The sequence below is a fragment of the Hyperolius riggenbachi genome, chromosome 9 (assembly GCF_040937935.1).
Source record: "Hyperolius riggenbachi isolate aHypRig1 chromosome 9, aHypRig1.pri, whole genome shotgun sequence".
Lineage (NCBI taxonomy): Eukaryota > Metazoa > Chordata > Amphibia > Anura > Hyperoliidae > Hyperolius > Hyperolius riggenbachi.
The window spans coordinates 15,532,811-15,546,412 of record NC_090654.1 but is presented as its reverse complement, the minus strand read 5'-3'; the positions used below and the strand labels follow the sequence as shown (position 1 = coordinate 15,546,412).

General features: G+C 48.9%; 1 protein-coding gene across 5 annotated transcripts in view; it reads left to right on the top strand.

Annotated features, from left to right (window-relative positions):
* Positions 1 to 13,602, top strand: part of CENPP (centromere protein P) — a 413,763-nt gene that overhangs the window by 20,799 nt on the left and 379,362 nt on the right. For all 5 annotated transcript variants that reach the window (XR_011023817.1, XM_068252004.1, XM_068252005.1 and 2 more), the window contains exons 2-3: positions 2,200 to 2,351; positions 12,349 to 12,503. Coding sequence is in view for 4 of the 5 variants with exons in the window: in XM_068252004.1 (XP_068108105.1) it covers positions 2,215 to 2,351; positions 12,349 to 12,503 (292 nt within the window). In the remaining variant the exon portion in view is untranslated. The remainder of the gene's footprint in view (positions 1 to 2,199; positions 2,352 to 12,348; positions 12,504 to 13,602) is intronic.

Genomic DNA, 13,602 nt, shown 5'->3' with positions numbered 1-13,602 from the left:
TGACAGTTTAGCGTGAATTTCTACAGCTGCACTACAGTTAGAGAGAGAATAAATCTTGCTTCAGACCTCATACTTAGCAGGGGCATGTGTGCCCCTGCTAAAACGCCGCTATCCCGCGGCTTAACGGGGGTCCCTTCACCCCCAACCCCCCCCCCCCTGTACAGAGCGGAATCTCTTCCGCATTGAGGCAGGGCTAACCGCCGCAGCCCTGCCTCATGCGCGTCTATCAGACGCGTACCTCCGCCTCTCCCCCGCCCCTGTCAGTCTTCCTTCACTGAGAGGGGCGGGGGAGAGGCGGTGATGCGCGTCTGAGAGACGCGCTGAGAGGCAGGGCTGCAGCCGTTAGCCCTGCCTCCAGGAAGAGCAAAATCTACGACCAAGTTGGTCGTAGATTTTGCGGGGGTGGGTTTGGGGGTGAAGGGACCCCCGTTAAGCCGCGGGATAGCAGCGTTTTAGCAGGGGCACACATGCCCCTGCTAAGTATGAGCTCTGAAGCGAGATTTATTCTCGCTTTAGAGTCTCTTTAAGAAAGGTGCAAAACCATCCCTAAACTGGCGCAGATTAAGAAGTGCTTGATAGCAGTTCTACAAATGTAGAACTGCAGGCTAGACATGATTTGTGAAGTGCTCCTCCACCCTGCTGAATTCCTCCGCAGATCCTCCTACTATCAATATAGCAGGTGTGTTGGTTACCTCAGCAACAGCAATTCCCCTCATACACTGCACTGTCTGAGAGACCTTCCTAGCTCCTCCTATTCCTAACAGTTTAAGAAGGAATCTGCACTAGTGATTTTTTAAGATGCCTGAGACAGTTCTGGATGCCTGAGACAGTTCTACATCGATTTCTAAAAACCTACCATTATTTTGTCTCAGACACTGTTGATAAATGTCCCCCTCTGAGATTTAGTCCTCACCTCTACCCTAATTCTCAGAGATTCACCCCCACCCCCCTCCAAGATTCTTGAATATTAGTCCCCCTACGGAGATTCTCAGAGATTCAGCCCCCTACAAAGTTCTCTGAGATTTGGGCCTCTATCGAGATCCTTTGAGATTTGGGCCTCTATCGAGATCCCTTGAGATTTGGGCCACTACTGAGATTCTCAGATATCAGGCCTTCCCATTGAGATTCCCAGAAACTTAGTACTGTGCATAGGTCGCATCTTTGATGTCGACAAGAGATGGTCAATAAGATGTCAGTTTTTCTTTCTTGAATAAGATGCAAATTTTCAGACTTGCGCGCTCCTGGGTCGCGGCTTAGATTCCGATTGGGGGAAGCTAGCGGAGGCGGGGAGCGATTGGGGGAGCCATGTGATGGAGGAGCAGTGATTGACACATGCCAGGTAAACAGAAGGCTAGCGACAAGCAGATTGTCGCTAGCCTGGCGCTATCTTCACGGGGGACAGCAGGGCGGGAATGGCGGCGGCAGCAAAAGAATACAGAGGCGTGTTGTGCACAGAACACGCCTCTGTGTCCTATTAAGATTTTAAAAATCTTCCTCAGGTTCTCTTTAACCTCGATGCAGCACTGTGTGCAGCGATTCCTAGTGTGATTACCCAACTCTTAGGAAGGCTGCACAATAAACTGATTAGGGATTCATATGTATTTTTTAAAATACAACTTTACTATACTTACCAGATGTCTGACTTCCATCTGTAGCCCCAGACCCTTAAGGGAAAGGTCATAGAGTGCTTCTCTATGACCAATCAGAGAAGTGCCTGTGACTTCTTCCTTTAGGGGGTGGGGCTACGGACAGAAGCCAGAAATACGGACACCTGGTGAGTATTATAAAATTGGAATCGCTCGGCCCTCCAAAGAGCTGCAAAATTGCTTTGCAAAAGCAATTTTGCAGCGCTTATATGCCTAGCATATATATACTAGCGCTTATATACTTAGCAAATGCGCTAAAAATGCTACATGTCCTGCGATTGCAAATAACTCGCAATCGCCCTAGTGGGTCTATCCCTGAGACTGTAAGGCCTCTTGGACAGGGCTCTCTTCCCCTTTGGTATCTCAATACTGTGTAATGCGTGTACATTTCTCCCACCCCTGTTCAACATTCGGTAGTTGATTTGTTCACTGCGGTAACCCACCACTGTCTTGTATTAACCGCTGTATTGTTATACCCTGTATGCTGTTGTACAGCGCTACGGAAGATGCAGGCGCTATATGAATCAAGAATATCTCTTTTCTCTTTTTCTAGTGACTCTCAGTAAGGATGTCGGAGAATATGATGGAGAGGTTGGAAAGTGCGACGTCCTCACTGAAGCAAGAAATCTTACAGCTGAAGGAGGAATATAAAGAGAATCAGAGGGAGATCGCATTCTTATCCAGCGCCAACGTCCAGAACGCTTTGTAAGTAATAGTATCATCTTTGTTGGAAGGTAAATGGCATCGGTGATCTGATATAACGGCTTTAGATGAAGCTGAGAGGAACGGAGGGAACATTTTACAGTCGGCCATAAAAACGTTGAAACTGGGTAATAAAATTCTCTGGCAGAAACTCGACGGCAGCCTGAATACAAAACCCATAATGCAAAGTGTGGCGAAAGGAGGAGGCGGCAACGCTAGAATGTGTTTCCCTATACGGCTGGATATTAAAGTCGCCTTCATTTTCATCAATCTGTATTTTTATGATACTTTTGTGTAGTCAGGATTGCTCTGCGAACTGTGCAGTCATGTTTGTGTTTTTCTGTTTTTTATAACACAGCCCTTTTTAAAGGGGTTCTCCGGTGTATTTTAAAAAGCTAAAACTGACACTTACCTGGGGCTTCTATCGGCCCCCTGCAGCTGGAACGTCCCGCGCCGTCCTCCTTCGAGGCTCCGCTCCCCACCGCCTGTAACCTGCTAATTATCCATCTAACTCAATGGTCCTCAAACGAAGGCCCACGGGCCGAATGTGGCCCCCTAAGGCTTTTTTACCGGCCCCCACACACAAAATGTATTACTTATAGATGCGGTCAGCTGCATCTTTAAATATTGGTGGTCTGCATATAGAATAGCAGTGCTGGCACCACCCATCCACATGGAAGCCAGAAAGCAGTAATTTGCTGGTTTTCAATCAAATTCCACATCAGGTGACACTGCTGTCCAATTGGACTGCAGGTTGTCACCTTGGTATGCTTCACTGTCTGGCCCGCAAAGACTTCTACATCATTTTATGTATGTTCCGGCCCCCCAGCAGTCTGAAGTATGTTTACCCGGCCCTCGACCCAAAACGTTTGGGGACCCCTGGTCTAACTAGACGAATCGAACTTCGGCCGTGGGCTCGCACGTCATGGGGAGCTTACTGCGCAGTCGCAGTAAGCTCCTGATGACACGTGAGCTCATGCGCGGCCACGGCCTGCGCAGCCGCAGTTCTATTTGTCTAGTTGGACAAATAATTAGCAGGTTACTGGCGGCGGGGAATGGAGCATCGGAAGCACCAGGTGAGTGCCAGTTTTAGCTTTGTAAAATATATTGACTGTCTTTATTACAGTCGTTGTGTGTCTACTTGGAGGAGGTAAGTCCACCACTACCTCCTCTATTTACCAAGAATTTGTTTTTTTAAGCTCATTTAGCTTCCTTTTATGCTTTTGGCGCCTCTGTTCTCCTGCCTAAACTGAGAAGTATATGGATTTTTCCTTTTCCTTGCTGATCCTGTGTCTCTAATACTTTTAGCCACAGCCCCTGAACAGACATGCAGATCAGGTGCTCTGACTGAAGTCAGACTGGATTAGCTGCATGCTTGTTTCAGGTTTGTGATTCAGCCACTACTGCAGCAAAAGAGATCATCAGGAGTGCCAAGCAACTGGTATTGTTTAAAAGGAAACATCCATATCCCTCTCAGTTAAGGTTCCCTTTAAAAGAAAATAAGGCAGCCACCATATGCTTCTCACTTTAGGTTCCCTTTAAAACTTTAGGTTCCCTTTAAATTCCACATGTTGGTAATCAGGGGCGTAACTAGAAATCACCATGCCTACCTGCAAAAATGTGGATGCAACCCCACCCCGGGCCCGCTCAGGGCCGTTTTGGGGGGAAGGAGGGGTCGCAGCATAAGGGGAAAGCATGGCCACACATCATAGGGAAGGGGGGAACAGTCTCCCCTCTCCCTCACCTCGGGCTCTCCCCTCAGCGTGCTCCCCTTCTGCAATTTTGGCAGCGGGCAGCAGCAGGAACACATGCCTCCACCCAAACGCGGAGGTCCAATCTCTAAGTGCCTCACACTACTTCCTAATTAAACAGGAAGTAGTGTCAGACACTTAGAAATCGGAACCTCCGTCGCGTGGGTGGAGGTATGTGTTCCTGCTGCCGCCCGCTGCCACTGATAATTGCAGAAGGGAAGCGCGCTGAGGGGAGAGCTGGAGGGGGGGGGGCCCTCTCCCCGTCGATGTGTGGCCATGCTTTCCCCTTATGCTGCGACCCCCTCCTTCCCCTAAAACGGCCCTGAGCGGGCACCAGACGGGGCCCGGCCCCCCGCCCACCTGTAGCCCCTATTGTTATGAGACTGTTGGTAATGACAAGGGGACATGGCAGGCATTGGGCGCAGATTTTCAAAATAAAAAGGGGTCAGACAGCAGTGAACTAAGTGTGACAATCCAGCCCCGCGATCCCGTCGAGATCTGCTCCCGTTAGCGTACGCAGGAAGTACAGGCGCAGATGGACAACGAGACCGGTTGCTGGATCGTCAGAGGTAAGAAAGAAAAGGGCGACAGAGCGTGCCAATCCCGTCTAATCTGCTCCCGTTAGCATACGCAGGAAGTACGGTGAACAGATTGACAATAAAGGTTGGTCGCGCAGCTGCCGACAATATGTAATGGGACAAACATCCACCAATCCCGTATTACTAGGCCACTGATGCCATGCAGGTCTCATGCGCTAGAGACTGCTGGAGGCAAATTCACTGTGTGCGTAGTAAACGGTTAAGATTGGTTGGAGGTGCCCATACATGTACAATTTTGATTGTATATACAATCGGTACGCAAAAAATATCGATTTCGCGCTGGAAATCGGGTAAATACACTGCCACCACTGTCGGGTTGTATGGAGCCGACAGTCTCCAACGCTATCATAATACGGTAGCCAGCCCAATCGCGTTCAACACGCTCAAGTCACCGTTCGGGGAATAGTCACTTCCGACGGCTTAAAGACTGTGAGCAATGTGACGTTAAAGAAAGGTTACTGGGTCCCTATATGATGCAATCTCGAATTGTATTTACAATCGAGAAACGAAAGTTATCGATTTCGCACAGGAAATCTGGTACTAGCTAATCCTAGAAGGAAGAAACGGTTATTTACAACCTAGCTAGCAAATCAACAATCATAAGCAAATCATAAAACAATGCGGTAGTATGACTGACTCTTCAGAGGGCAGATTCGTTATAGCAGCAATCAGATGACCAGAACAGGCACAAGACTGAACGATAAAATCGTTAGTTTATTTCTAAACTACATACACACAGCTTATTTTAGAATAGATTGATTGGACAGAGAGAAGAGAGGAAGAGAAACAGAATGTCTGATTATATGCAGTTCAAATACCGTTATTGGTAGTCCATGCGGCAATCGCAAGTCTTTGGCGAAAGTCCCAAAATGGCGGTTGCCATGTGGCCAACAGGCCTTTGTTAGGAAGTTCCAAGAGGGAGGGTTTGCCCGTGTCCTTCCGGGCTGCCAGGATGTTACTAGGCATCAGATTGAAGGTAAAGGACACTGAACTTTTGTGTCATGTCAGTTTTGTTCCTCCCTGTAAGTGGGGGGAGTTATGACACGTACAAGTCCAGCCTTGTGCAATTTGAATAAGGCAGTGCCCCCTTAGGCAGGGAGAAGTTTGGGCCAATTCATATTTTGCCCGCTCTCGGCATGCCCGTGGGTAATATCAGGAAACCGAATAAATATTCATAGTCAGCACAAGTAGTTGAATCCGTTAATACCAAACACGAGGAGTCTGGATCGCTAATAGCACCGTCCCTCACTTTCACCTTACTGGCACTGGTTCTGAAAGCTCTAGAGGGCTGAAAATCTCTCAGGACCAGTGTCATGTGGAATCTAATAAATTCCGTGAATTTGAGGGGACTGCGATCTTGGGAACACCAGAAATATTACCAAATTGTGTCTATTTATTAAATACAGTTTCTACAGTTCTGTGGAATCCTTGGGTGCCGCCAGATGGCGTGATAAGGATCATTCCTGTCTCCTTTCAACTCAGGCCACAAGGCAGCTATCTTGGACTCATGCTGGGTCGGGGCCGATCAGGCTGGAGAAAGCTACCATTTATGAGCTTCTGTCAACTGATATCTACCCTTCACCTGATGGATGAGGTCATAAACACCTCAGGGGGTCCCCTGTGCTGGCCGAATCTTCCAACAGGAGGCTAATTAACTGGCCATGAAAAGATTTCTCCAGCCCTTTGGTGAAGGGAAAAAAAAGTGTATTTAAACCAAAAACTGTCAGTTTGGTGGGTTTGCGCAGAACTAGCGTTGGTAGCTCCATGACGCATTCGATATGTCATCGACGGCGTCACATCTCCCCCCTTTACAAGATTGGGGAAGGAGCGGTTAGCAGGACCTTGACTGAAGCAATACCAACTTGTTACTTGGGCTCAGTACAGCGGGAAAGCCCATCAGCATTCTGATGCCGGCTTCCCGGTTTGTGCTGGATGGTGAAATCGTACTGCTGGAGCGCTAAGCTCCAGCGGAGGAGTTTCCCGTTGGTACCAGCAGTCCGCTTCAGCCAGCTGAGGGGGTTGTGGTCAGTGATAACCGTAAAGGATCGCCCATATAGGTATGATTGCAACTTTTGGAGGGCCCACACTATCGCTAAACACTCCTTCTCGGTTGTGGAGTAGGCGGCCTCCCTAGGAAGTAGCTTCCTGCTCAGGTATAGGACAGGATGCTCATTCCCGGTTGCATCTACCTGACTAAGTACGGTGCCCAGACCGTGGTCGAAGGCGTCCGTTTGAACAATGAACGGGCGGGAGAAGTCAGGAGCTTGGAGGACAGGAGCGCTAGCCAGCGCCTCCTTCAAGGCCCGAAATGCCTGCTCTAGTGCTGGGTTCCACGTGACCTTGTTGGGTTGTTTTTTACCTGTTGCATCGGTCAGTGGTTTAGCCAAAGTACTATAGGACGGAACAAACTTCCTATAGTACCCCGCTGTTCCCAGAGAGGCCTGTACCTCTGTCATGACAATCTGATCTGCGTCTGGTTCAACGGTCAGATTGTCAGCTGACAGCTGTCCTAGTACCAGGGATGAGTGATCGCAGTGTTGCTCCCAAGTCGGGGGGAACACAGGGATGTCATCCGGGTACGTGACTGTGCAACCGTGCTTGCTCTTCCACAGGTCGTTCCACGCCTGGGGAAAGGTGGCTTGGGCATTCATCATACCAAAAGACATCCGCATCGAGGCGCTTAAGTCCAAGGGCAGGGTGAATGTGGATTCCAGGCGCGCCTCCGGCACGGTTGGAATCTGCCAGTATCTGTTGCTCCAATCCATGATCGTTAGGTAGTTGGCGGATGCCAGCCAATCCAACAGGTCACCGAGGGGAGTCACGGGATACGCAACAGTTACTGGGATGTCGTCCGGCATCCTATATGCCTCACAGAACATGGTGGTCTGTGAGCTAGAGGAATTGCGGAGGACAGACATCTGTAACATCTCCTCATACTTCATCTTCACTTTTGCTTGCACCTCCGGAGAGGCGCTGTAGGGGATCTGCCATAAGGGCTTGTGAGTCCCCGGGTCCCTTCTGTGAACTGCTGTATCCTGCCCAGGGTTGCTGTGAAGATTTCGCTGTGGGGGCGCAGTGCGCTTCAGCGAGGCCTTCGGGGAGTACGAGAGGTGGGGGGTGACTTTCACATCATCCGCCAATTCTCGTGTGGGAGCTATCAAGCCTGGCAGGGGACCTGTGTCTTCCTGTTCTAATTGGCCGTGCTCTCCCAGAACTAACTGCATTCTATCTGACTGGGCTTCTAACAGATCCACATGGACCGTGCTTTCACCTGGGGTGTCAGTTACATGGGGAATGGGCTCACTGGAGTAGTTACCATTCTCCCTGTACACCTGTAGTGGAGCTTCCACTGCTAGCGGCTTAGCGGTCTGGCCACTAAGCGCACGCAGGTTGGAGTCGCTCTGTAGTATCCTCACGGATGTGGGACTACAAATCTCAGCCAGCTGCCTAGTGCGATCTGAGGTCAGCTGCTGAAAATCAAACTCTCTGGGGTCAGAGCTGACAGGAATGCCTGCAGGCTCTGAGCTCAGGTTAACAGTACTGTGTGTGTCTGTCTGCACAGGTACACTACAATAAACATCACCTTTTGGGTACATCAAAATCACGTCAATATTGGCATTGGTCTGAAGGTCAGAGATATCAGGGGAAGTCGAGACTTCTCCAGATAGTCCTGAGTCCAGGCTACCGGTGACACTGAAAACGTCATCCAGCGTACTCTCACAAACATGCACAACACTATCAAAAGCATTTGCATAACATGATATGTCATTTTTAGCATGTGTGTCACCCGCCTGAAAGTCAGAATTGTCAGAGGGGATCCCTGCTGTCAGCTCTGAGTTCATGCGGCTGGCCATAGAGCATGTAATGGCCAAAGAATGTACAGCGTTTCTATCACAATTATCACTGACACATGCAATTTCATTAGTAATAACAGGTGCAGAAAGGGATAAAAGACAGTCAGTTGCTGGTACATATAAATCTGAGGGTACCTCCCGCCCAGCGGCGTTAGGTACAGTAGCCATAGCAGGTAAGGGTTTGACATCTCCCTGTTTTCCCAAAGGCTTGTACAGTACCTGGTGGTCAGGGAGTCCTGCTGGGAACTCCTGCATATCAGCAGAAAATTCCGAAGGGCACACAAGCGTGCCTAGATCAGTGCCAAGCACAGGAGGAGAGGGAAACTCAGCAACAGCCCGCTCTGGAAAACCCACCCCCCATTCGGCCTTCTCGGGACCTGGGATAACAGGGTTGTGGTGGTTGGGCCTGACTTCAGTCAGGGTGAGGAGCTTTTGTGGGAGAATATCTTCCTCTGTGGCAAGGTCGGAACAGACCAAGGAAACATCTGCTTCTGGAGCACTGGAGCAAAAGATGATCTGGTCGTCCACTGGAGCACTGTGAAGATTTCCGGAACCGTAGAGCATCTCTGACACGCTGACAGGCAGTGCAGGGGGTGATGCAGGTGACGGATCAGGGTTGCTAGCCATCTTCGGGCTAGGGACGGTCGTTCTCTTCCTCTTGGGACAGAAGAACTTTATGTGGCCAGTTGCGCCACAAAGATTACACGTGCGAATGGCAGGTGTGTCAGACTGGGATGCAGCAGTAGCAGCAGCTGCAGGTCTCAGTGGCACAAAGCTCACTGGACCAGGAGGAGCAAATGCAGTAGGCTTACCTCCTTCCAAGTCTTGGGACAGTGTTCTGTGACTGTCCAGCACCAGAGTTCTCTGGCTGTCAGGTACAGGAACCTGATGGTACGCCCTCTCAGAGGTGCGCACAGGAAAGTCTCGTTCCGTGCCCTCTTCCATGGCAGGAAGTTTTGCTGTGGGGGTCACGGGTAGAGGTTTGCATCTCTCCACCGAAACACATAGTGAAGAGTGCTGATTTGATTGGGTTAGCTGGGCCAACTCCAATTCACGCTGGAGCCGTAGCTCTTCGATCTGGAGATCCCGCTGGCGCAGACACTCTCGGTGCTCCTGGTATCTGCGCAGTTCCTCGCCGGTCAGGTTTGCCAACTCCAATTCACGCTGGAGCCGTAGCTCTTTGTCCTGGAGATCCCACTGGCGCAGTCGCTCTTGGTGCTCTGCTTCACGCTGGAGCATCCGTGCTTCATGCTGGAGCATCTCTGCCTCATGCTGGCGCTGACATTCTTGGAACTCCTGGTACAAGCGCAGATCCTCGCCGGTCAGGTTTGCCAACCACTCCGGGGTTATCAGGACTGCAGGTAATAGAGGCATTAAGCAAGGTGGCGACAAGGATTCCATCTCTGGAGTGTTGCCACCAGCTCAGCCTTGTCTGTGCTGCAAGCAGCAATGCCGTGCGATTCGCAGAGGGCTTGCACGTCAGGAACTGACCAATTTTGGTGAAACTGAACTGAATCAGACATTCAGAAGAGAAGAGTATAAGAAAGAATAGGATATAGCAAAGAAAAAGTTAGGAAATGTAGACCAATCTATTGCTATCAATGTGTACCGTTTTGTGCCCAGAACTTCGGTTCTGCAAGACAGGATACTTAGTGACCACTGTCTTATTATTCTGGTTGCAAAGACTGAGTTTGTCAGATCTTTGCGCTCTGATTTCCCAAAAGCTGGCTATGCCTGGTTTTGGGGGGTGCTATCACCACCACTGCCCACCAATGTGACAATCCAGCCCCGCGATCCCGTCGAGATCTGCTCCCGTTAGCGTACGCAGGAAGTACGGGCGCAGATGGACAACGAGACCGGTTGCTGGATCGTCAGAGGTAAGAAAGAAAAGGGCGACAGAGCGTGCCAATCCCGTCTAATCTGCTCCCGTTAGCATACGCAGGAAGTACGGTGAACAGATTGACAATAAAGGTTGGTCGCGCAGCTGCCGACAATATGTAATGGGACAAACATCCACCAATCCCGTATTACTAGGCCACTGATGCCATGCAGGTCTCATGCGCTAGAGACTGCTGGAGGCAAATTCACTGTGTGCGTAGTAAACGGTTAAGATTGGTTGGAGGTGCCCATACATGTACAATTTTGATTGTATATACAATCGGTACGCAAAACATATCGATTTCGCGCTGGAAATCGGGTAAATACACTGCCACCACTGTCGGGTTGTATGGAGCCGACAGTCTCCAACGCTATCATAATACGGTAGCCAGCCCAATCGCGTTCAACACGCTCAAGTCACCGTTCGGGGAATAGTCACTTCCGACGGCTTAAAGACTGTGAGCAATGTGACGTTAAAGAAAGGTTACTGGGTCCCTATATGATGCAATCTCGAATTGTATTTACAATCGAGAAACGAAAGTTATCGATTTCGCACAGGAAATCTGGTACTAGCTAATCCTAGAAGGAAGAAACGGTTATTTACAACCTAGCTAGCAAATCAACAATCATAAGCAAATCATAAAACAATGCGGTAGTATGACTGACTCTTCAGAGGGCAGATTCGTTATAGCAGCAATCAGATGACCAGAACAGGCACAAGACTGAACGATAAAATCGTTAGTTTATTTCTAAACTACATACACACAGCTTATTTTAGAATAGATTGATTGGACAGAGAGAAGAGAGGAAGAGAAACAGAATGTCTGATTATATGCAGTTCAAATACCGTTATTGGTAGTCCATGCGGCAATCGCAAGTCTTTGGCGAAAGTCCCAAAATGGCGGTTGCCATGTGGCCAACAGGCCTTTGTTAGGAAGTTCCAAGAGGGAGGGTTTGCCCGTGTCCTTCCGGGCTGCCAGGATGTTACTAGGCATCAGATTGAAGGTAAAGGACACTGAACTTTTGTGTCATGTCAGTTTTGTTCCTCCCTGTAAGTGGGGGGAGTTATGACACGTACAAGTCCAGCCTTGTGCAATTTGAATAAGGCAGTGCCCCCTTAGGCAGGGAGAAGTTTGGGCCAATTCATATTTTGCCCGCTCTCGGCATGCCCGTGGGTAATATCAGGAAACCGAATAAATATTCATAGTCAGCACAAGTAGTTGAATCCGTTAATACCAAACACGAGGAGTCTGGATCGCTAATAGCACCGTCCCTCACTTTCACCTTACTGGCACTGGTTCTGAAAGCTCTAGAGGGCTGAAAATCTCTCAGGACCAGTGTCATGTGGAATCTAATAAATTCCGTGAATTTGAGGGGACTGCGATCTTGGGAACACCAGAAATATTACCAAATTGTGTCTATTTATTAAATACAGTTTCTACAGTTCTGTGGAATCCTTGGGTGCCGCCAGATGGCGTGATAAGGATCATTCCTGTCTCCTTTCAACTCAGGCCACAAGGCAGCTATCTTGGACTCATGCTGGGTCGGGGCCGATCAGGCTGGAGAAAGCTACCATTTATGAGCTTCTGTCAACTGATATCTACCCTTCACCTGATGGATGAGGTCATAAACACCTCCAACAGGAGGCTAATTAACTGGCCATGAAAAGATTTCTCCAGCCCTTTGGTGAAGGGAAAAAAAAGTGTATTTAAACCAAAAACTGTCAGTTTGGTGGGTTTGCGCAGAACTAGCGTTGGTAGCTCCATGACGCATTCGATATGTCATCGACGGCGTCACACTAAGGATGTGATCCGAGGACTGGGAAGGCTTTATGTGATCCTCAGCGTTCCCTCTCCATAGCTATAAAGCCTTGAATATCACTGCCCGAACCCTAACCATGCGTTTCTACATTTTGCAGAATGTCCTTTCAGGAAAACAAGGGAGATGAAAGTCGCAAAACACTGAGTTGGAATTTAAACACCAAACTGGTTCAATATGAGACGCAAGTCAAGTTCTTCCAACAAATCACAGGGATCGAGGTTAAACACTACTTCAAGAGAACAGAGCAGAAAAGTAAGTTTCTTTTACACCTTAAAGAGACTCTAAAGTCTCCTGAAAACAATCTTTTTATTTAAAAAATGTGCTTAACATCTTTGTCCTAACTAAACCGCCGCATTCCCGCCGCTGTACACTTACTAAATCCTCCCTAACTCGCTGGGGGGCAATCCGGGCAGCGCTTCTGTGTGAGGCAGAGCTATGAGCCGCAGCTCTGCCTCTCAGCGTGTCTGTCAGCGACGTATCGCCGCCTCTCCCCCGCCCCTCTCAGTCTTCCTTCACTGAGAGGGGCGGGGGAGAGGCAGAGATCCGCCGCTGATAGACGGGGCATGGAGGCGGAGCTGCGGCTCATAGCTCTGCCTCCAACAGCAAGTAAATCCATGACCAAGAAAGTAGTGGATTTTGCAGGGGAGAGGGAGGACGAGTTTGGGGGGGGGGGGGGGGGGGGGATTTAGATAGATTTCAGCGGCAGGAATGCGGCGGTTTAGTTAGGGCAAAGATGTGCAAAGTTTTTAAATAAAAAGATCGGTTTCAGGAGACTTTAGAGTCTCTTTAATATGAGTGAATCCAAGATGAAAAACTAACTATAACAAGTAACTTGTCTATATATCTTATCTAAAGTTTAGTTTACACAGTAAATCTAGCTGCAAACAGCTTGAACAGAATATGATTATTTCTTCCTATGATACGACAGCAGCCATGTTATTTTTAAACATTACACACAGGCAATCTGATCTGCATCTCCAGCACTCAGCCTGTGAAAACCTAATTCCCCTCCTCCTCCTACCTCCTCCCCTCTGCCTCTGAAATCTCTGGCTAGTAACACCTCCCCCTCCTCCTGCCCAGACTGAGCTCCCATAAGCCCTTGCTACTGTCTGAAAATGCCAAGGCTCTCTGAAGCTGTGGGCGAGGCTTGTTTAGTTTATAGGGAATTAGAGTATTAAAACAAAAAAAAAAGTATTTGGCTTGAGGAATGCCCTATAAACAATATGAAAGGAACACAATTATGCCATGAGTAAAAGTTTATCTCGGATCCACTTTTTTAACGGATATACGAAACAAAAACAAAAAAAAGTTCAGTACAGCACATCATATAAGGGGAACCGGGGAGGTTCGA